At 37.9% G+C, this 23802-nt stretch overlaps 2 protein-coding genes across 2 annotated transcripts; one reads left to right on the top strand and one right to left on the bottom strand.

Annotated features, from left to right (window-relative positions):
- Positions 1 to 979: 979 nt before the first annotated feature.
- dennd6b (DENN/MADD domain containing 6B) lies at positions 980 to 10347 on the bottom strand. The gene is made up of 20 exons (XM_030148458.1): positions 10066 to 10347; positions 9514 to 9552; positions 9373 to 9415; positions 9141 to 9250; positions 7398 to 7478; positions 7216 to 7321; positions 7046 to 7125; positions 6138 to 6200; positions 5991 to 6046; positions 5791 to 5913; positions 5618 to 5713; positions 4065 to 4159; positions 3860 to 3925; positions 3711 to 3775; positions 3471 to 3560; positions 2757 to 2810; positions 2559 to 2668; positions 2126 to 2228; positions 1976 to 2050; positions 980 to 1750 (listed from the first exon to the last, which is right to left on the bottom strand). The coding sequence occupies exons 1-20, from the start codon at positions 10213 to 10215 to the stop codon at positions 1628 to 1630; spliced, it is 1728 nt and encodes a 575-aa protein (XP_030004318.1). The 5' UTR covers positions 10216 to 10347; the 3' UTR covers positions 980 to 1627.
- A 989-nt stretch (positions 10348 to 11336) lies between these two features.
- lta4h (leukotriene A4 hydrolase) lies at positions 11337 to 22665 on the top strand. Its single transcript, XM_030148457.1, has 19 exons — positions 11337 to 11570; positions 14894 to 15024; positions 15288 to 15408; positions 15603 to 15671; positions 16817 to 16921; positions 17001 to 17053; positions 17138 to 17210; positions 17938 to 18078; positions 18162 to 18185; positions 18392 to 18462; positions 18573 to 18684; positions 18765 to 18909; positions 19740 to 19843; positions 20740 to 20810; positions 20894 to 20948; positions 21026 to 21121; positions 21961 to 22043; positions 22170 to 22274; positions 22357 to 22665. Exons 1-19 carry the CDS (start codon positions 11421 to 11423, stop codon positions 22493 to 22495), a joined length of 1848 nt encoding a protein of 615 aa, XP_030004317.1. The 5' UTR covers positions 11337 to 11420; the 3' UTR covers positions 22496 to 22665.
- Positions 22666 to 23802: the final 1137 nt, after the last annotated feature.

Here is a 23802-nt window from a genome sequence, read left to right as displayed (position 1 = left end):
TTCACTTCAAATGTAACACGCTAAAACAGTCCAAAATACTATATGGAGGAATATAACTGTTATCCTTGTCATGAAAATAAAGGTTTGTGCATTATTTGGCAGAGCTGATTTTGATAGAACAGTGCCCAACACCAACACAGTTAGACTGGCTCATAGCGCTGTACAGGATAATTTACTCACCTATGAGGAAGTTGTCACGTTTCTTTTGTACTGTTAAAATATGTTGTGTATTTTTTGAAGTGTATTTTTACAAAAACCTGGGTTTGTTAGTGAATCTCTGCATTAGTAAAGTTTTGTTTGATTTGTTTGTTGAAGTACAGTTGTTTGAGAAGAACCTGGAGTGTAGGAAAAATCATGATTTAAAAACAAAATTTTCATAGAAGTCATTACAGTAAAATTTTATTTATTTCTAATTGTCTGTGTTTTTCCTACTCTACTAATTAATGGTAAAAAAAAAAAAAAAAAAAAAAAAAATCATTTTAGCCAATTCATAAAATAAACATCTTTCTTAGCTTTAAATAATAAATCATAATAAATGAACACATTCAGATTTCTGCCTCAGATCATATAATACTTCAGTCAACATTTTGTCACAGGCTTATTAAACTAACAAAATAAAGGCATCATGACATAGAAGTTAAACCTGAAAACTTTTAATGTCAAAGTGTTGGATGTGAAAAGTAGAATTTTACAGACTGTATTATTTCTACCTGTAACAAATTATTACCTCCACCAAGGAGGTTATTTTTGCCAGTGTTGGTTTGTCTGTCTGTCCGTGTGCAAGATAACTAAAAAAGTAATGGATGGATTTGGATGAAAATTTCAGGAAATGTTGATACTGCCACAAGGAACAAATGATTAAAATTTGGTGGTGATTGAGAGGGGGGAGGGCACTGATCTGCCTTGTCGGAGGTCTGTGCTCTCCAAGTGCTTTTCTAGTATTAACTCTGTGTGTATAGTAATCAGTGTGTTGTGTTTCAGTGTAACTGTATGCCATTGTGTTCCTGTTTTTATTAAGCTTGGTTTAGGTTTGATGCCAGTGGTGAACAGGAGTAAATGCCGTGTAGGTTTTTGTCTGCAGCCACAGAAGCTCGCACAGCACATGATCAAACCATGTTGTGCTTTAATAGTCCACAGCAGCTGCTCAGTCTTATGGTACAAGATGATGATGGGCTATGCACACACTCTCAGAACTGTGGTTATATACTGTAACTTCTGATGATTCCTTCACATCTCCACTGTACAGTCGCTGTGTTTTACATTCATTCATTCATTCATAGTGGCAATCACAGCACAGGCCTGAAACCCACATTTCAGAGTAAAGGCGTTTTGCACACAGCAGAACTGAGGTTTCATCGGATCACTGACAACATTATGTCAATTGTATCAATATGCACTGCAATGGTTTAAGTTTGTTTCTTAAATATCTTTGTTATTTTCATCATTCACACCATCCAGTGGCTGCAGAAAACTGTAGGACAAAAATTAATCAGCCCAAAGTACCAATGTGTTATCGCCATCAAATCCGTAGTTACGTTTTACCAGGTTGTTAAATACACTGCAGGCTACATCGTAGCCTAGATGCAGGAATACGAATCCACTTTTATAAAGTGGGTGTCACTGTGTGTTAGTGTGTACTGAGGACAGTCTGCAGGTCGTCAGGCAGGGAGCTGATGATGGACTTTATAAAAGCGTCCAGTTTGTCCATAACTCCATCTTTGACCTGTAGCTGCTGCCGCTGAGCTTTAATCTGAAAAACAGTGGGAGGTCAAACACACTCCATATCCTGTTTCTTTAAACTCATATTCAACTATTTTAACACATCAGTGTCATAGTTATTACAAAGATGAAACATGAACGGAAATGTTCTCTCATATTGTGGTGTAATTAGCAGTAGAGCTAACTGACTGAAGTTACGGTTCTTGTTTTTCTGTAAAGAAGGTCTTTCCAGACTTGTCTTTATCATCTTTCTCACCAGTTTCTCTCTAAGCTTCAGGACCAGGTCTACAATTTCCACCTCAGACTTGTCTTTGGTCCAGCCCAGAAGATCCTGTAGGAGGACAGACTTACATCAGTCATACTGATTAAGATGTTTCATTTAACTGTTAAAAATTACAGAACTCACAGCATCACAGATGACCTCCAGGTGAAGACACTCCAGTTTCTGAACCATCTCTCTGTGTCGGTGACGATACCAGCCGTCAAAGTTTGGAGACCTAAAGAATTTCCTGTTTGAAAATGTCAGAAATCTGACATTAACTAAAGGTAAAACATACAACAGCTGAAACAGGAAGACAAGGAACATTTTGATGCAATATTTTAAAGAAATTTAAAGACACTATCTAAATTTAGCGTTAAAATCAGTTCAGTTAAATTCAGTTTTATTTATATACAGCAGTCCATTAACAGATATCACAGATTCAGAGACAGAGTCAAAACACATTTTTTTTCTGGAAAATATTCAACAGCAGAAATGTCACGATGGACATTCAAGGTTCTTTTGGAGTCTTTTTGTATCTAAACAAAATGAGAAGTGATGTGATGTGTCTGAGTCTCACCTGTACAGGCCCATCCAATCCCCTTTGAGCACTGAGGTGAGCTGAGGACCGCTGTGGTCCAGGGTGGCCATGAACTCATCCTGACTGAATGGACGAATCTGAGGAGGAGTCTGAACAAACAAACCTGAATCAGGTTCCATCACTAAGCAGCTGTCATCATTGTCAGGTTCACAGTCACTCATCTACTTCCTGTTTTACCTTCCATGGCGTCACTGATCGCTGCAGCGGCATAAGGCTCGCCATGTACCGCTCCTGACGGACAAGAAACAGGGACAAGCATGTTAATACAGACTGTATGAAAGAAGACACTGTGACACCCATTAGCTTTGATGTCTCAAGTTTGCTATTTCATTATATCTTAAGTTATTGGAGGCAGATACGACCTGATTTGTATAAGAGGATGGAGCTGAGGAACCTTGAGCAGTAAAGTTCGCCAACATAACAATAATTCTAACCTGCTAATTAGGAAATGTTACCTTTAAATGTTACCAAATACTTGATTAATGTTAACTCATGGTATTTTATAACAGTTGTGACATCTATGTGTAATTGAAAAAGGTCTTTTCAGCAGACCATACCATACCATACATTATAGAATTACTGCTAATGCAGTTAAAGCTATTAGGTTGGGTAAACTTTATAAAACATTTGTGCAATAACAACCTGTATGTTAAGAACAAAATACAGTTCAATAAACCGAAGCTAAGAGAGTCCACTTCAGCAATAGTTTACATAAAGATGATCTGCACATGTATTAGAGGATCCAAAAACAGCAAACAATACCAGAACCATTCCTTTTGGAGGGATGTTTTACAAAAAGATACTTCCAGATACTACCACATTATTTGCTTGATATGTAATTTACATTTCTATATTCACTCATGCGTGTGGTGTGATCTAATGAAGTGGTACCAGTGGGATGATGAAGCTCTGTGTGAGCTCTAACAGGTGTCTCCTCAAGATGGCACTTTGCACCTCCGACGGTCTCTTTCTCTGAATCCCCTGTGTACATTTGGTAGCGAAAAAAACAAAAAACAAACAGTGATAATTGATTATGAGATGATTAACTGATTAATTTATGATGAGATGATTATAAGATTTTTCATATCTTTAATGAATAATGTGTTTCTAAACAAAGAAGCCATTGTTCACCTTTAGCAGTCTTTTAATAAGAATTTTATCTTTGTGTAGAAATGTCTTGTATGCTGTGTAGATTCCTGCAAATTGAAAAATAAAGTTTAAGTATCATAAAATATTTATTTATTAGAAATAAAGCTGAAAATAATAATGCTTAGGATCACCTGGTTTAGTGTCAAGTGTTTTCAGTTTGGCCAGTTTCTTCACTTTAATTTGCTTGGGTAAGTCACCTGCAAGAGCACAAAGAAAACCAGGATGGAAACACTGTTGTATTATAATTATCAAACTGCAGTCGAAAAAAGAAAGAAGATGTAAAAAGAAAATGAAGAGAGAAGCAGAGACTGCTGTTCCTCATTATCCTCTGATCACCTGCCATCTTGGTCTCGCCCAGTCTGATGATGTGAGGCCAAGTCTGAAACGTCTTAATGAAGAATGGATTGGTTACTCCCAGAACCACGTTAGGTCTGAGGACAAAGACAAGCAGAGTTCAGAGAGAGGGGACATACAGCAGAACAGGGAGGGACTAACTAATGTAGTGTTTATTTATCTGCAAGATGAAAAAATCAACAGCCAAAATGTCAAGTGGAAAATACAAGAAATCTTTAAAATCATCAATAGTGTATTAAAACGGTGATTACAGGATAATTTTACTGTGTGACCTATGAAGTATATTGCCTGACAGATTCACTGTAGACTGTCTGAGCTGTGCAAAAGAAGGAAACAGAGAGCTTTATGCCAGTGCCATGAAACAAGTTTTTCAAGTTTAGCATAAAATGGGTGAGTTAACATGTTCAGACTAAAGCAGGTATGAAGAATAAAGTTACTTATACAACATCATTTAGTAAAATGTCTTTTAGGCTACATTCAGACTGCAGGCAAACACGGCCCAAATCTGATTTTTTTGCCCATATGTGACCTGTATCCGATCTCTTAAAGACAGTTTGAACAGCACAAATCAAAGGCCACTTTCATATGTGGTCCTAAATCCGATACATATCTGATATTTTGCAATGTGACTTCAGTCTGAATGGCCAGGTCACATTTATCTAACCTTTACATCATTGAAATGCGACAAAGATCACAATTCTGCATCCCAGGAGGAGGAGTGGTGGGAAAAATATATTTACTTCTGTAAACACAGTGCATGCCTGCAGTGTTCACATATTACGTCAGGACCTCTTCTGTGCATGCAGGTCACTTCAGGGTCGCATTCACTTCAAACTCAAACTTGATAGAATCGCATTTAATGAGGAATATGAACGAACACACAAAAAAATCAGATTTCGCCAAAAAATCCGAATTGTGCATTAAGACCTGCTGTCTGAACGTAGCCTTAGAGTCATCAGGGCATTAATGTTGGGCAAATAACCTATGATCACTGATCATTTTTAACTATCATTTCACTCTCATTCAGTCTGCTATTTCAGTATCTCTTGTCAACTTATTAGGATGTAGGTGACAGGAAACAATAAAGTAATAATAGAGACAAAAACCTAACTGCCAATAGGTTACTGTAATATTCTCTACATTTCTTTCAGAGAGCATCTGGACAATCTTAAATTTTCTGCTTTTAATTACATTTTTATTGCTTTAATTGTGTGTTATTCTTTTATTGTGCTTATTATTATTATTATAAGTAGTAGTAGTAGTAGTAATAGTAGTAGTAGTAGAAGTAGTAGTAATGGTGGTAATAGTTTAGTGAATTAAAAAAAATACAGTATGGTTAGATGTCTGACACACTCCAAATAATACTAATTAAAGTATCATGTGAACATTTAAGTTGACTGATATGTAGTACACGCAAATCTACAAAACAAAGGGCCATACTGATCTGTAAAAAAAATAGACTAGCGTGAACTATCGAGATTCAACCAGTGCAGTATGTGATGGGCGTGTATGTATTTCTTAGGTGCAGCACTCACGGGGCTTGGGTTCGGGTTGTGTACTCTCGGAACTCGCTGTCATGAATGGTGAAGTATGGACGGAAGTCAGAGCAGAACTTCAGAGGACAGATGGAGCTGAGGACACATGTACTGTTACCATGGAAACCGCATAATGTTACTTGCTGACCGACTGGAGTGTTCTGTTCGGTTACCTGATGAGAGCAAGCACTGTCTCTGAAGAGATGGTAGGTGAAGGTGCCATGATGACCAGCGGCTCCCCGAGCAGCACCAGCTCCCACAGCATCTGCAGGTGGATCAGCATCGACTGGAAACACCTTGGCAGGTCAAAGGTCATGTTAGACTCATGCATAAGAAAATCAAACACCAACACGACTGCAGTATCAGGACTGACTTGAACAGGTCGAGCTCGTGGATGGTCGGCAGCACCGTGGGAGCCGGCAGAAGGTTCTGATGAGAAAATAAAAGCTTTATTTACAGCTGGAAGAGAAAGTGATGGAAAAAAAAAAAAAAAAAACCTTCTCTTTTGCTTTCTCCTCACCTCTTTGGCTGTCTGTCTCAGTGGGCTTCCTCCAGGTTTGTCTGTTTTTGATGGAATCCTCACCTAAAACACAAATGTGAAGCTGAATTAACTCAGAACTCTCCAAGATAATGCAACTGTATGTAATTATTTTCAGACCGAAAGATGGAACTGTACTAAGAAAAATCACGATTTGGCCCTAAATATTACAATACCTGTGACTGGGGCTGTGAGATATGACAACATATGACAATATAAAACATGTGCCAAAATAAAAATACCCACCATTTCTGATTGCACTCTGTTGTTTCATATCATAATAGCAGTCTTAACAAGATTTTTTATTATTTTGACAGTTCTTCACATTCTTGCACAGAAAGAGGCATGACATTAGCATGAAGGCAAAACAAACAATCATGGAGGAGAATGAATGATACAAAAGGCAGTAATTTAATAATGTTAACTTGCAAACCAAACTGTGTTGTTGAATCCCAGAGCATTTGTAAAATGCCTGTTTTTGTTACATTTTCCATACTGGGTAATCTGATGATTTGGTTTTCATGGAAATCATAGAAACTGTATCATGTGGGCAAAACATGTTTTTCATACTCATTAATGTTAATATTTAACATATCAAAATAAAAACAGGAATTCCATCCTTTCACTGTAGTGACAGATGAAGTACTATGTATTTAAAAAAAATGTTTTTTAATTATTTCTAATGTCTGGAGACATTCAAGTTTAAATGTCTTCTTTCTGCCATAAATAGCAGCTCACTGTGTGTAAATGAAACCAACCACTGACTACTTTAATACAAACATTTACCTCCAGATATACCTCTGAGATTCACTCATCAGATGGAAAATGTACCCACATGTGATGCTTTTGTGTGACAGGATGTTTCCGTAGATCTATAAACTCCCTCTTACCTGTAAGACCACACCCATCACAGGCAGGTTGAGGGTGAGTCCAGGTTCTGGTGAAGGCCACTGGTCAATCTCGTTACACACTGTAAAGACAAGCAAAAGACCCCATGTCAGGTGACCCAGACCCTCAGTCCTAATTGATTTATTGTTGTTGTGTGTTACAGCTTTATCACCTGCTTCTAAGCAGGGCTCTAGCTTTTCAAAGTACTCTGGTGCGATGATCTGCAGCAGCATGTGGAACATGTGAGTGTACGGTAGCCTGGAGAGTAGCACCAGAGACTGAAACACACAGAAACACAGTCAGATGACCTGCTATGTGTTCTACAAATGCAATCATAGAAATATCACTCCTGACCTTCTGAAAGTATCCTCTCTTCACTGAGACGTCCTTCACCTGCCGGAAATAGACGTAACCACAGAAATGGGACACTTCTCTCTGTGGGACATGTAAAGAAGTTACCAATTGAGGTCTCTGAAAAAAAATACTCAAAAAGGCAAATTACTCAGTGCAAACTCGTGTTTTCAGTGAATCTTTAGATCATCAGTCTGACCTTATTTCATCTTCAGTCATCAACATTGAATTTGATTGATTATATGTGCTACTGATGCCAGAAGACAGTTGAGCTGAGAAACAATTTTAAACTAAAATCTGACAGTATTTGTCTGCAATACTTTGAATGACGACATTCACATCTAAATGCATTTCTGTATGATCGTGTGTTTCAACAGTGTCTTTTTTTCCCTTTTTTATCAGGATGCTGTGAATGAAACCAATTTCATAGTCATTCCAGTTCACTTTGCTACACAGTAAAGACTTATCAGCTCATAAAGGGGAAGAGTTACAGTTTAGCACTGTATTAAATATTAAGCTATTATGTTGTTCTTGGTAATAAACTTAATGTAAAAGTATGGTGCAGACTTACTAATCCAAACACTCACAGTAATTAATTACCTCCACCAAGGAGGTTATGTTTTCATCGGGGTTTGTCTGTTTGTTTGTCAGTTAGCAAGACGGCTCAAAAAAATAATGGACAGATTTTGAGGAAATTTTCAGGAAATGTTGATATTGCCACAAAGAACAAATGATTAAATTTTGGTGGTGATTGGCTGGGGGGGATTGATCTGCCTTGACGGAGGTCTGCGCTCTCCGAGTGCTTTTCTAGTTAAAGTCTGCTTCAGGTTAACATTTGTTCTCTGTTTACAATGGATTTTAATATGCATTACAGTGAATCTGAACACACATGGATAGCTGTGATAGGGCTGTAGGTGAAATTAACAAGCTATATGATCTGTTTTTTATAGGAACTACACAGATCATGTCATTACTAAACTAAAGTATATTTTAAACTTTCTTCCTCAATTAACACAAATTTTGAATTGCCAAAGTACCACTGTAGTTACTGTATTTTAAAGAGAGTGCTGATTTATGGATTCTTATAATATTTACTATACTAGGCTGGTGGTTTTTAGTGATTTTTTTATGTCTACCCACACTAAAAGTGTTCGCTTTAACCCGACTGTGGCCAAGTGTTTTGTGGCTACTGCAGAAAATTAGAGCAAATAAGTGGCAAAATGGTGACTGTAGACAGGAGTGAATTACAGAAACTCTGTGACCTGTTTCTGAGTCTCTGATTGACACAGATGCAAAACACAACGTTCCAGTGGGGCCAATTAGACCACAGTCTGTGTAATTAATGGGGTACACGGCAGCGTCACATATAAGAATACAGTTAAAAAAAAATATTTTATTTTAGTGTTTATTTCATCTAGAAATTGTCAAAATGTTGCAATAATATTTGTCCACACTAATGCAAAAATGCTGAATTTCTGAGGACATAACATTACACACTGCCTAAAAATTCTGGAAAACTGAGAAAACCAGAGAATTTTTTTCGTTGCTGAAATGTTGTAAATCACTTACATTTTATAAAAGGAGAGAAAATTGTTATTCCGATTACAGATCATGAAATCTTCTGGCAAAAATCACCTAGCCCTAATTTCAGGTTTTACAGGATAAAAATCTGTGCTGTTTGAAAATTATATTGACTATTTATAGTGGATTTCTGTAAATGATAGATCAACACAAGACATATCTGACCTGCAGTGTGACAGGGGCGTCTCTGTTGTAAATATCATCTCTGAACCTTGAACCTCGACGACCAACAGACTGACGCATCCGGAAGCTGAACTGAGTGTCCCCAAGGCTCCCTGGGAAATAAAACAATGTACAGACTGGTCATCTGAACTTTGACCTCAAACCACCATGTCATATGTCACCTTAACAGACAGCTGATTGTTTGATTGATTGATTGATTGATAGCTGTGTTTACCTGAGTAGGAGTCAGGGAAGGACAGGTAACAGATGCTGGTTTTCTGAAAACAAATGCCAAAAAAACATCACTAGTAACAGTGGATAAAATAACCTGATTAGCAAAAATAAACTGAAATAGGGTCCAACTAATTAAAGTTACCTCCTTTTCAGTAAGTTTCACATCTTGAGGATAAACCAGCTGAAAAACAAAACAGAAAAAATCTCACAGTGAATTTTATTTAATTTTTTGCAATTATGACACATGTTTAACTATAAACACGCTGTAAAATACCGTGCTATTTTTTGACAATCGCTGATATTGATATGAGGTTAATTTTTGCATTTTATTACTTCTTGTCATTTCAACGAACATTGATCCTATGATAGAAAATTCAACCAAAGAACAACACCAGTAGAATTTCAGATTTCTTGTGAGCTGTATTTCACCATTTCAGTCCATACATCACAGGTTGTGTTTGTTCAGAGGGAAGAATAAAAGAAAGATAGCTTTAGTGCATGTTTTAATAGAATGTTGTTTGTTTTTGTGTTGTCACAAAAAAGATTCGTGTCTCGTCACATAACATCAACAACACATAAATGGTCTGTTTATCTGATTTGGTTTACTATTACATATATTTAATACTATTACATAATTCAGTTATATTAAACCTCGGCTTGAGCGATGCTAGCCGTGCTAAGCTAACCGTCGTACCTCTATGGCTTGTCCGAGCTCGAGGTCGAAGGTAACGACACACACGCACTCCAACCAGGAGGAGAACCGGGCCCACGGGCACCGGCCTTCCGCCGCCGCGTCCTCCGCCTCCTCATGCCGGGGAGAAACGGAGCCGTCAAACGGGTTCATTACGAACGACTCACAGCGATGCAACCTCCATCCTCCCTCCGCAGTCCGTCCATCAGATGTAACCTAACGTCGGCTCCACAGTACCACCGGCAGAGCAGTGTGCGTACTGTCCAGCAGAGGGCAGCGGAGGCCGGGCACATACACCGCAGCTTGTCGGTAGTGGGGAGCTTTGATTCGCTGTGGAGACTAGCACCGCCTGCGTCCAGAGCAAGCGGAACAAGCGATTGGATGTTTATTGGTTGTTATTCACATAAAGAATTCACAATATTATGGTTAGTTGGTCAGAGGTTAAAAAACTGAGGAAGTGCTTTTAAAGACAAATTTAGACAGAAAATAAATGAATGACTAAAATGAAACAAATAATTTAGGAAATTAGAATAGAATAGAATAGAATAGAATAGAATAGAATAGAATAGAATAGAATAGAAAAAAATAACATATTTAATATACTCAAGTTCTGTATTTGCCAGGGAAACTTTTAGAATTAATTTATTTTTGAGTGAAATTACTTAGTTTTGCTATTTTTATTTTATTTTATTACAGTAAAATGTAATCTAATCTGTTATCTGTAAAATAATCTAATATACTTAAGATTTCATATAGCAAAATTAGAATAGAATTATCTCATCTCATCTCATCTTATCATGTATCATAAGATAAGATAAGATAAGATAAGATAAGATAAGATAAGATAAGATAAGATAAGATCCGTTCAGCCGCAGAATAAAATAGAGCCAATTGAATAAAAGAGAGAATAAAAGAAGAACCAAATACATAAATGTGCACGTAATATATGCATATACATATTCACAAATAAGTTATTGCACATACAAGAAGGAAATTATTATTACACCATCTTGCAGGTTGTGGTAGCTTTATGTTTTCATTTCTTTTTTAAAAAATGTATTTATGTTTTTATTAAATTTCTTCTTCTTCTTCGTCTTATTATTATTATTATTATTATTATTATTATTATTATTATTATTATTATTATTATTATTACTTTTTGTTGTGAGCCCGAATATTTTCATTTCACTGCCGGAATTTTATTTTGTTAGATGAGCAGGTCGGATTTTTATTCTGAAGAGTCCTTTGGCGGATGTTGGCACAGCGTGTTCCGGTAGAGCAGACCGGCATCCGGCTGTCATACTCAGTTGGTTCTCAGACTGTGGGTCAGTATCTCCGTCGTCACTGGACCGTTCATCATGTCTGCAGACCCGTGCTCCTTCTCCTCCTTCGCCAGGTGTCTCACCAAACACCTGAACCTCTTCTTCCATGTGGACTTCGCCAGGCGTGTGATCCGGGGGAAGGTGGAGCTCACCGTGGAGGCTCTGGAGGACCGCTTTTCGTCTCTGGTAACGTGGACTAAACGGACCGGCTCTCAGTCTGACCCATCACTGCTCCGGCCGGTGTTAGCCTCATGCTAATTGGCACAACCTGAGGTTAAAACAGGCTGCGTTTACATTTACATACAGTGGTTTTGGTCCGTGAAGTGGTCATTTCAATGTCTATCAAAACTAGTTATTTTCGTTGCATCTAGTCTGTGTCTTATATCATTATAGTAACATTTGACACTTCTTAACTGACTCTGATTCTCCTGACTTTACGGGTTTATTCCTAGTTTCGTCCGAAATGAACTACGTATTTTTCCATTTACAGTAGTGCCACTCTGCACAAATATTGGACTAATTTAATACTAAGTTCACAACATTTCACCTATAATGGATTATAACTATATGTTTAATTTCGACAAAACCTTAAATTAGTAAAAATGTTAAATATAGTTCAATGTGCGACATAGTTGGACTTTGACTGGAAAGATTACCTGCTGCTTAAGGAGCAGAGGGTAATGTGGGAAAGTGTAGTATCTATGAGGGTGTGTAGTCTGAAGAGTAGAACAGAACTGTGGATGTGTGGACTTAAAAAAAAATCCCCTAAATCTTGACTATAAAAGTTTTCTCCAAACCAGTAAGGAACTTGAGGAGCATTGAGAGTTTCAAAGAGAAAAAGGAGTTATTATAGGAAATGAAACCCAACACTGAAACTCAATCTAGCAATGCAAAAGTAACTTCAATACATGAAGTGCAAAGTAAATGGTATCGAATGGAACTGAAGGGGAGAGGTCCACTGTGTACAGTTTGGTAGGATTATATAACAGAAATTTAATATGAAATTCATAATTATATTTCATAATTTAGTGTATAATAATGTGAATATGAGAACTGTTGTGCTTTCACTACCTTAAAGTTAACCATCAGATGTCATCAGAGGGAACAGGTGGCTGCTTTGTTTCCAGCAGCTCACAACAGACTTTATCTGCTTTACATCATTACCATGTTTGGGTGTCAATTTCTGCTTAACTAAAATACCCGGAAAGACAAAACACACAGGTTTTAATTAGAGACTTCTGCATTTTGTTGACACCAAAATGCAGCTCACAACAGACTTTATCTGCTTTACATCATTACCATATTTGGGTGTCAGTTTCTGCTTAACTAAAATACCCGGAAAGACGAAAGCACAGGTTTTAATTAGAGACTTCTGCATTTTTGTTGACACCATTGGGAGGGTGTGGGGCGTTAACAGCTAGATAATACTGCGTGTAACATTCTTAACCTTTAATGGGCAATGATGGACAAGAATAAAATGGTGTTAGCTTGCAGAGTTTTAGACCTTTTTAATAATGATTTTGATATGCATTGTTACATTCAGCCTCTTCCGTAATAATGAACTGAAACTAAGCACTTCTTTTAAAATAAAATTATATCTACTCATGCACTCAGAAAATTAACAAAAACTTAAGTAAAAACAAAATCCAGAACTGACACAATATATATACAATCAAAAGTATTTTAGCTCTGGTAAGTATAGGATTTCTTAACAGAAAGTAAATTGTGCATTCTATTTTAATGTGCATTCTGCCCATTATCAGGAGTTTACTTTTGGTCTGTGATCAGCCAGTCACACCTGTTTAAAAGAACTTTCAATATGCAGCAAGACGGGCAGCACCAGCTTTCTTCATAGCCTACTTTGTTGTTTTTGGCTCTTGCTCAGATTTGGACTGAATTTTCCTAAATCATAATAAAACTTTTAGCATAAGAGTTCTCTGTGAGGATTCTCAGAGTGTGTATGGCCCTAGAAATCTTTTGGATTATTCTCTGTAAATCAAAACCTGCATCCCTTTTTGGAATAATCTTATTAGATATTCGTAACATTGTAATAACTGATTCATGGGTCACTGGTGTCTTTTTTTTTTGGGGGGGATTTTTGAACTCGGATGTTTGACATTGCTTTACTTTTGAATGGAGTTTATAGTGACATATAATACTAATGATAAAAAAGAAAGTGGGCTTATCTTTGCTCTGTGGTCAAGGACTTTGAAAGGCTGGTCCCACGGAACATGTGAATAGGCTGAGGTTTGAGTCAGGTTGTCAGGAGTAAAGATGGCTTTTTATGGAAGAAAGAAAGATCAGTTTATAAAATAGAGGTGATGAAAAGAAATGTGATGTATAAAAAAAAATATGCACTCACACGACAGCTATTAAACTTGTGGTTTTGTTTTGTAGTTTACTACACACCCTAACACTTGTCACATTTGTTCTCACCAAGCTCACGTTCATGACTACAATCTGGCAAGAGATTGATGTCTGCCTCCTTCACCTGTCCATGAAAAGTGTGACTTTATGAATTTCAAATGGATCCTGTTGGATGGATGTGCTTCTTGTGCATCTTTCAAAAAAGGGCTTAAGCACAGTGCCCAAAATAAGAGAAATTTCTTGCTTTTACAGCTTAGCATTCTTGTGTATGGCAGACTTGTGAGCATTTGATCACAGTAGCGTAGCCTGCTGGTGTTAGGAACAGTCTGTCGGATTCTAGATGTTATTTTTCTTTTTTTTTTCCTTACATCAGCAAGACAATTGAAACCATTTGACTTTACACACTTGATTAACTGCTTGGTTTTTGCTGCTCATGTATTAATAATGCAAAAGGCCGACAGTCTGACCTTTGGAACAATCCCTGATAAATTCACATGTATTTTTCTTGTAAAAACTGTGCAAGTGTTTGAGTTTCTGAATTATCTGTAAACACTTGACACAGTCTGAATGCCAACTTATGACTGATGTTGTCAGCTTTATTTATACCTGTTTATGTGTTCTACACAGAGTCCATATGTTTCTCACCTTTGGATTAATTATTCAAAAGTCGCTTAAGCTTAGTTCTTTTTAAGCCTGTACACTGGGTCTCTCTTGTCTTTTGCTTTTTGTACTGGGACCAGTACAGGGCTGACTGTGGAATGATGGTGCTTTTTTTGTTATTGTTTTTTTGCTATCAGACTATTTTAAAATTTAGGGTATTGGTAGATAGTGTGAGTAGAAACTATGGACTTTTGTTTTGTATTTGTGGGACTGATTTACTGACATGTTTGCTCCAGAATTAATGACAGAGAAAAATGTGGATCCCATAGTAAGAGCAGTTAAGAGCTATTGTTATAAAGAGAGGCTGTAATTTTTGGATCAGTCTCCTGGACTTTGACTTAGAAATTGAACCTGCTGAACATGTGTTTAGAAACAGGTTGGCAGGTGAGCAGCAGTTACATCACAGGTCTTGAATGCTGATTCTGCTGGTTTGACATCAACCTCAAGTCCCATTAATAAATGCACTGTTTTATCTGTTGCAGACTTTGGACTCCAGAGACATGAAGATTGACTCGGTGAGGGCCAATGGACAAGCGGCAAGCTTCAGCATGGGTGCCAAACACAGCTTCAAGGGGACCCCACTAGAGATCAAGCTGCCCTTTGACCTGTCCAGGTGAATTTTGGCCCTATTTAGTTTTTATCCCCCTGGGCATAAAATGGTGCATTTGTCCATCACCCCCCACCTTATTTTTCAAGTTACCATTTCAGAAACTACTCAGCTTGAAGTCAGTGAAACTAAGCTAATATCAGTAACAAGCACCAGCTTTCAGTTTTTGGGGGACAAAGTATGCGTCATCCTTCATATAATGTTATATGAAGTCCAAGTCCTTAAAAAATACAAAGCTAGAGATTGTATTTATTTCTTGAACCAATCAGAGGGCAGCATGTCATCGTGGAGGTGACCTACGAGACGTCTCCTTCAGCGACAGCTCTGCAATGGCTCGCACCTGAACAGACTGCTGGGAAGAAACAGCCCTATCTCTTCAGCCAGTGCCAGGTAAACACCCACTTAGACCTCACTGATGCACTGTACCCTGTCTTTGGAAATAGTAGAGACTTAGAGATGAAGACACAAGGCTGGTGACACTGTTAACTTCCTCTTTTTTTTTTTCTTCATCCTTCCTGTTTTTTGTGGTTATCAGACATACCATGAAAATGTACATGACTGTTGTATCATTCTGTTTCTGACAGGCTCATCACTGCAGGAGCATGGTGCCCTGTCAGGACAGTCCATCGATCAAATTCACTTACTATGCCCAGGTAAAAACACATACACACCTGTATGGGGCTGCACCAGCTGTATAAAGATAGAATAGACAGAAGGTAATTTCTAACAGTGTATGCACTGCTATAACATTCTAGGGGAAACTAATATAAAACATTAATCTCGCGCCTAATTATTTGTAGATGTAAAGTCTTAGTGTTTTGTTTTTTAGTTTCCACCCTCTGCTCTCAAGTATTCCACTTACAGTATTGATTCTAACTGATTTATAATTCATCCTATTCATAATAGATAAATGTTATTTAAATATTATTACAAATATTGTACATTGTTTATTGGATTTGATAGTCAGTCTAAAGGATTTTCAATAAAATTTTGTGTTTGAGTTTTTGTAAAATTAGAGAAGGTTTTACTGTATTTCACTGTCAAATCTAAATGGCATTAGCTATTTTTAGCCATTTGCCTTTTCAGTACTGTGTAGCAATGTGTTCAAAGACAAATGGCATCAACACAGCTTCAGTGTTAAATTTACTGTAGCCTCTTACACCTGGCTGCCCCTGTCCCAACTGTGTTGCCATGGTAATGCTACGTGTTGGTTGTAGCAATAGACACATGCTGTACATCCAAGTAACCAGAAAAACATCAGCTAAAAGCTAAACAAAACCAACGGTCAGACAGTAGAACCAATTCAAAGAACCAAAACTTACATGGGTAAATATCAAAACCAAGCTAATAGTCTGAGACCAACTTATGTCATAAATAATTTAATAAAATAAAAGACCAATATGACAAACTTTGCAATGCTAAGCTACCACTAAGCACATCCAACAGTGCAAGTGTTTTTTCTTCACAGCTAAAACTCACTGAATGAGTCGAAGTTAAAAAATCAAGGTCGCATTATAACATAATGAAATACAAATTGTATCTTACCTTTGTTGTTTTCTGATCATACCTTGGTTTTTTATGAATGAAACTTCTGCTATCAGCTAATGCTAATCCATTGTTTTGTGTTACATTGAAATGACTCAGACTAGAAACAAATTAACAAACAGGTTCAAGTAATTTTTAGTGTGGACTGTACACTTGATCTGAAGAGAGAACACAAATACCTGGTGCAACAGGCCCCTTGTCCTCTATGTGTCTGCCCACTCTCAGGTGTGACTGTGATGTCATGTCCTCTCAGGTGTCTGTCCCAAAGGACCTGGTGGCTGTGATGAGCGCTATTCGTGATGGTCAGGAGGTGGATCCTAAGGACAACGAGCGCATAATCTACCACTTCAGACAACCGGTTAGGCTCAATTTAAGTAATAATTTCTTTGGAAATCCTCAAAAAAATGAACCTGTCTGACCTCTGACCTCATGCGCAGGTGGCCATGCCTTCCTACCTGATAGCCATTGTGGTGGGAGCACTGGAGAGCAGGTAAGTATACTCGCCTCTGTACTGATGACATCATCAAATCTGCAGCAGGTAACAAGGGTTGTCTGTCATCTGATTGGTCAACAGGGTGATTGGACCAAGATCTAGAGTCTGGTCTGAGAAGGAGATTGTTGAAAAGGCTGCAGCAGAATTCTCTGAGGTGAGTTCAAGGAGAAACGAGCTGATTCACCTTCTGTGTAGAAATACTAAGTGAATATTTTTTTTACTGAGTAATCACATGCTTTACTTGGACCATATAATGAGTGCACTGGTGGTGTTTGATAAGATGTTACAGCTAACAGAAGACTTCAATGTCAGCAGGATGGGCCTTGACAGACTTCTTCTCTATACTGAATATTTTTTTTCCTGTCAGACAGCTCTACTATAGCTGTGGTTAAGAAGTTAAACTAATTCACCAATTGACCATCAAATAATTTTGTTATGCAAATGTTATTTCTACCAAGTCTTGATTTACTTACATGCATTCAGTACCTACGAAGATGTAGAAATAGGCTGTATTTGTCAACTTTTATCAATAGCATACTGTTTTTCTCAACACTAATATCAGCCAACTATTTTTATTACGTTGTGAACCCATTTTTAAACCTCAATAAATATGTCATTAATTTGGAAAAACTAATTAACTACATTACTAGTTACCATGAGGAGTAATAGAATTAAAATCACTTTATTTCATGGATTGTTCCATTATCTGGATCACATTGAATGCATACAGTGAATCAAGCGGAGACATTCTCAAGCCCAAGTCTGGATTCAGATGTATTTGGCCATGTTTTACAGCCTTATAAGAAAAAGAGAGGACGGTGAACATTCTGTCTCTTACCTGTCTTACTTTCTGTCTCGTTCCCTCCCTGTCTCTGTCACAGACGGAGGACATGCTACAGACTGCTGAACAGCTGGCAGGTCCATATGTTTGGGGTCAGTACGACATCCTGGTTCTGCCTCCATCTTTTCCTTATGGAGGGATGGAGAACCCGTGTCTGACTTTTGCCACACCCACCCTGCTGGTACGCCACTGTGACACCATCATGTATAACAGGTCATGTGACTGTCAGTCAGCTGTTTCATTACTGTCTGTCTCTTTTTACAGGCAGGAGACAAATCTCTGGCAAATGTAAGTCAAATGTCATGTATCTATCTATCTCTATCATGTGCTTATACTCATTTATTTCTTCATACTCTTTCATGTGTTCACATTTATGTTCTGTATGTTCAGGTCTTCATCCTGTTCATGTGTTCATATTTGTGTTAATACCTGTTCATATGCTCATACCAGTTCATGTGCTCATGTGTTCATACCTGTGCTCTGCTTCCTGTCAGGTCATCGCCCATGAGATCTCCCACAGCTGGACGGGAAATCTGGTAACCAATAAGACCTGGGAGCATTTCTGGTAAACAAACACAAACTAACAGTCATTTAAATAAACAAACATCAGGACTTTTAAGCCCGTATTTCCAGCTGAGTCTGAACCTCTGAGTCACATCAGCTGTTTTTCTTCAGGCTGAATGAGGGTCACACTGTCTACCTGGAGCGGATGATCGGCAGGTCTATGGAGAGTGAGCAGTTCAGGCAGTTTAAGGCCATGGGGGGCTGGAAGGACCTGCAGGATTCAGTGAGAACCTCAACATGAACCCAATCTAATGAATCAACAGGAATTTTTCTTTTTTCTTACCTGTGTGTGACATCACTCAGGTGAACACCTTTGGGGCCAACAACCCTGTGACCAACCTGGTGCCCAGCCTGGAGGAAGTTGACCCAGATGAGGCTTATTCCTCGGTGCCCTATGAGAAGGGCTTCGCTCTGCTGTACCATCTGGAGGAGCTCATGGGAGGTCCAGGTAACACCTTTCCACACTTGTCCACATCACATACCCACTCAGCCTATTTAGGATGTGACCTGAGTGATTACCTGTGTCTGTCTGTTTCATTCTCATGACTGAAATATCTGAGGAACTTTGGCTTCTTTGGCACAAACTGTCACTTATTGTGGACTCAAGGCTGGACTGATAAGATTTTCATGGTCAAAGGTCATGATCATTGTGTTTTCTCATTGCTGAAACTGGAATAATTTTCTTTCATTGAAAAAATGTAGAAATGAGTATGCTGTATGAAAGCCCCCCAGTTAGGTCCATTGTAGGAAGCTGAAATGAGGGATATTTCATTGGTTGCAGTCTGTTAACGTCACTGCTATAAGTAAGTAAATATGACATATTAGACCTTGAATCATACTTAGACTCTTTGAATTTTTCAATAAACTTAAATTAAAAGAGGTGAAAACTTTGCCGTCAGTCAGTACAGTAGTTACTTCCGTTTTCCAAGAAGTTACCACCTTGTATTATATTCCTTTGAAGTCCTTTATATACATATATTACACTATTGCCCATAAAGTTGAAATAAAATATTTTTACCTCTTCTCATGAATTGACTGTGACAATGTGATTCATTCTTGATAAAGTGTAACTGGGAGTCCAGCACCACCTCAAAGGTGATTACTGATATATGGGAATAGCAATAAAAAGAGGAATGGTCAGAAAACAAAATGATTCCTTTTATGGGCAGCAGTATATATGAGTCAGCACAGTCAAAAATACAGCCTCCAACTTGACTAGTTTGCATCATTGTACAGAACTATGATACTAATTCTACATTATCTGTTTGCCTCCTGCAGAGGTGTTCATGGGATTTGTTAAATCCTACATCCAGATGTTTGCCTACAGCAGTGTCACCACTGAGCAGTGGAAGGACTACCTGTACACCTACTTCAAAGACAAGGTGAGACAGAGCTGTCCCCATCATGAAACCAGATGAATAGGATGCTCTACAAGGCTATCATCAACTGTTTTTCCACATTTTATTATATTCTATAGCCAAATGATGCATTCATGTATTTATTAATCAAGAAAAACATTAGGAGGGCTACTTGACAAGGATATCCCTGCGCATTTCTGTCTGTAAGTTAGTTGTTTTATTACAACCACTATGTACTTTATTTGCAAAGCTGTTTTATTTTTTCTCTCTTCTGTGCAATAAAAATCTAAATATATCTATCACCAAATTGGGAAGGGGATGCACCAACCCTACAATTCTGGTTTGATCCTAATGGATGAAACAACAGTTTGGCCAACAGCAGATACTTGAAGTTGTTGGGTTTGTTTCCATATTGTTTTATTGCAAACTGCTGACATTCTAAACTCATACTTTACATTAGTGGACTCTAATGGTGCTTTAGTGTCCACATGTATGTATCATCAGAGACATTTCGGGTGACCGGAGTTCACACAAGACATTTGGTCACACTGAACTGGACTTAGCACCTCTGAAATAGAACTGAATAGAATGCAGCTGCAGCCACATGCCAACATGGCTGAAATCAGGGAACTCAGATAGCAGACTAAACTGATAAACATCAGCTACTGCCTTATGAGAATGTCATCTTATTTACTGATAGGCTAATGGCAGTCTAACAGTAAATATCGGCTCATAGATGGAATAGATTAGAGCATCCCTGACATTAACCCACAGTTAAAATTACAGTTCTTCAATTCTTTTTGTCTTTCATTAAACACAGTGGAATGTCCAATGCATTAAAATAAACTGGGAAAAAAATGTTAAACTGAGGTTCTTTATCCAGGAATGACCTTTAACCTCTCAGCCTACTGTCTTTCCAGGTCGACATCCTCAATAAGGTGGACTGGAATGCCTGGATGTTCACACCCGGGATGCCTCCTGTCAAACCTCAGTGAGTGGATCTGTCAGTCCTGGTTCAGGTCCAGGTGGTTTAGAACTCTTCTACTCTAATGGACTTCTTCTGGTGTGTTTCAGGTACGACACAACCCTGGCCAATGCCTGCATTGCTCTTTGCCAGAGGTGGATCAAGGTAAGACCTGGACATCAGCTGAGTCTTATTAATGGAGTGTGTTAAGAGTCAGAACCTCTGACCTCTGTCCTCCTTAGGCCAAAGACCAGGATCTGGATGGTTTCAAAGAGTCCGACATTAAGGCTCTGTCATCCCACCAAGTCATTGAGTTCCTGTCTCTTCTCCTTCAAGAGGTAGGCCACTTCAGGTCACTACAATACACTTCAGAGAGGCCATTATTATTATTACCACTAGTTCTTGCATCATTTGTGACTCAGTTAACTTTCTACACTATAAGTAACACAATAATTCCCTTTCTTTATGTCATGATGTTAGGGTTTAGAAGAAAATGCTATATGTTTATAATGTCGTGGTCAGTGTTGAATGTATTATTTCTACCCCTGTAATATTCATTTTGGTAGATATTCATTTTAGTAATTAATGTAAGCTGTTCAGAAATTAGCCTCTAAGCCTAGCTAGCTTCCCTGTTGTTTCTGTTGCTCTGCACAGTTATGGCAAAGGAGTTGTCACAGCAATAATAATCAAATGTAGTTAGTGATAAAGGTGTAAAAGCACTTGAGGGGTAGGATTAAATAAGTTTATACTTCTTTCTACTCCTTTTTAACCATGGAAAATTCAGACTTGCATGTACTTGAAGATAGATTCTGTTCATTTAAATGTTATTTTGTTTTTGTCTTATTTTGCTTTGTTTTGTTTCATTTAGCTTCTTTGCATGTTCGAAATAAATAAATAAATAAATAAATATAACCTGTAATTGTCTTGTAGGGACAAGTAGTTATTATCTGTTAAAATGTGAGTGATCAGTAACTCTTAGCATTGCATCAAAACAGTGTATAGATGGTACAAAACACAGCCCTATTCAAGACCGTTCATGTACAGACAATGAACCTGTGAGCATGGTTTAGTCCTATTAGTGGCTCCTTTAATGTCACACAGACAGAAATGCAGTCGTCACCGTCTCCAACTTCAGTCCACTTTATGTCCTTTCATTGACACTGTCTTTTTCCTCCAGGATGCTCTCCCTCTCACTCATGTGAAGAAGATGCAGGAGGTTTACAATCTTGACACTTGTATGAACTCTGAGATCCGGTTCAGGTGAGTCAGAGACTGAACCTGACTGGTACCTGTGGTAGGAGGAGACCCTGAAAGACCAGTGAAAACTCAGAAGAGGACACTGATCGGCCTCTGTTCTGTCAATGATGAGCTGCTCTCTAATCGTAGGTGGTTGCGGTTGTGTGTGCGGTCCAAGTGGGAGGATGCAGTTCCCAAAGCGCTGCAAATGGCAACAGAACAAGGCAGGATGAAGTTCACTCGACCTCTGTTCAGGTATTTAATTACATTTGCATTTCTACTGCATTTCTCATGAACAAACATGGATTGTACTCATCAGTGACTTTGTTTCTTTTAGGGAGGTGTATAACTTTGAAAAGTTCCATGATGAGGCTGTCCGTGTCTTTCTTGGCCACCGGGGGGAATTACACTCCGTCACTGCTGCCCTGGTGGCCAAAGACCTGAAGGTGGGACAAAACCAGAGCACCGGCCAGTAAAACAAGTATCGATAATCAGCAATGCATCAAAACTCCTCTCTTCTTGTATGTTATTTTTGTGGCAAATCAAATTTAGTTTCACCATTTGTTTCTTTCTGTAATAAAATTCTCATCTCAGGGTGAAGAAGACATCAGTATTTTTTTCTCTGAATAAAGCATACTGCATTTTTTTCTGTCTTTTTTTTCACAATGAAAGAATCGAAGTTGATGGAAAAACTACATAATAAGAATAATAAGAAACAGAATGTCACTTCATGAAAATCATCTTGATCAGTTGGATTTTAATACATTTAGAGTTAAAAACAATTTATCATTTTGTCAGCTGGACTTTTCCAAATTCATGTTTCAAAAATATATGTAATTTAAGAACGTTTGTTCTTTTGGCACCAGTGTTACTGTAACAGATTGGTTAGTGTACAACTTTTGTAAGCCTCAACCTGTTGTCATTCTAGGAAATGTCTACAACACTATCTATTCCTTTTTTTTTTTTTAACTTGTCCATCATCATAACAGCAGAATGGTGGTCTGGCTGCCTTTTGTGCTGAACAAATTTGCCAAGGGAAACTTTATAAAGTATATGAGGCTCTCCTTCATATTCCGCTGTCATTATTTTGAGTTTCGTTGAACCACATATTGATGCCACACCTGACATGAAGCAACAGGGGGAAGGAGAAGAAAGGGGGAAGAGAGAAGTAGAGAGTGAAGTGAAGGGGGGAGAAAAAGGAAGATGAAGATGGCAAAGATCCTCAGAAGAGAATAACAACAATATCAACCATGGTGATAATTATAATGGTAACAACTCGAACAAGAACTGAGTAAACTGGGCAGAAAAAAAGGAAAAAATTATACTTAAATAAAATAAATAAGAGGTATAAAAACAGAAAACATGAACAGAATATCATAAACAATGACAGCACAACTTATACCCACAACACAATCTATTCCAACCTTAATTTTTTAGCAGTACTTGAGTACATTAACAAAAAGCATTGAACAGAAAATCCACTGGAGTCTCTGAAAGCACTCACATCTACTAAATCATGTGAAAGGGCTAGTTTTATTAGGTCAGATAAATCCAGCAATAATCACTTAATTTTACTTTTTAAAAATACTTTGTAAAAAAACAAATCTGAAGTTACTGTATTCAATACTAAAGCAAGGAACAGCCATCAAACGTGGCAGATATAGCTCAGTCGCTTGAATTAAAATGTGAAAAAGTGCCCCATTGTCAATCTCATAATTGTGGAGAATCCTTAAAAAAATGATAGAATCTGGATCCAGATCTGGACCATCTTTTAGGGGGACTG

The sequence above is a fragment of the Sphaeramia orbicularis genome, chromosome 12, assembly GCF_902148855.1.
Source record: "Sphaeramia orbicularis chromosome 12, fSphaOr1.1, whole genome shotgun sequence".
NCBI lineage: Eukaryota > Metazoa > Chordata > Actinopteri > Kurtiformes > Apogonidae > Sphaeramia > Sphaeramia orbicularis.
Note: the sequence above shows the minus strand (reverse complement) of the source record. Positions and strands in the feature narration are given on the sequence as shown.

Excerpts from the sequence above, each read along its gene's own strand:
- dennd6b (XM_030148458.1), bottom strand. The coding sequence starts at position 10,215 with ATGAACCCGTTTGACGGCTCCGTTTCTCCCCGGCATGAGGAGGCGGAG. Across the intron at positions 3,776-3,859 it reads AACACTTGACACTAAACCAG|GAATCTACACAGCATACAAG; the intron begins GTGATCCTAAGC and ends TTCAATTTGCAG. Across the intron at positions 2,669-2,756 it reads GATCAGTGACGCCATGGAAG|ACTCCTCCTCAGATTCGTCC; the intron begins GTAAAACAGGAA and ends TTGTTTGTTCAG.
- lta4h (XM_030148457.1), top strand. The coding sequence starts at position 11,421 with ATGTCTGCAGACCCGTGCTCCTTCTCCTCCTTCGCCAGGTGTCTCACC. Across the intron at positions 15,409-15,602 it reads ATCTCTTCAGCCAGTGCCAG|GCTCATCACTGCAGGAGCAT; the intron begins GTAAACACCCAC and ends TGTTTCTGACAG. Across the intron at positions 15,672-16,816 it reads AATTCACTTACTATGCCCAG|GTGTCTGTCCCAAAGGACCT; the intron begins GTAAAAACACAT and ends ATGTCCTCTCAG.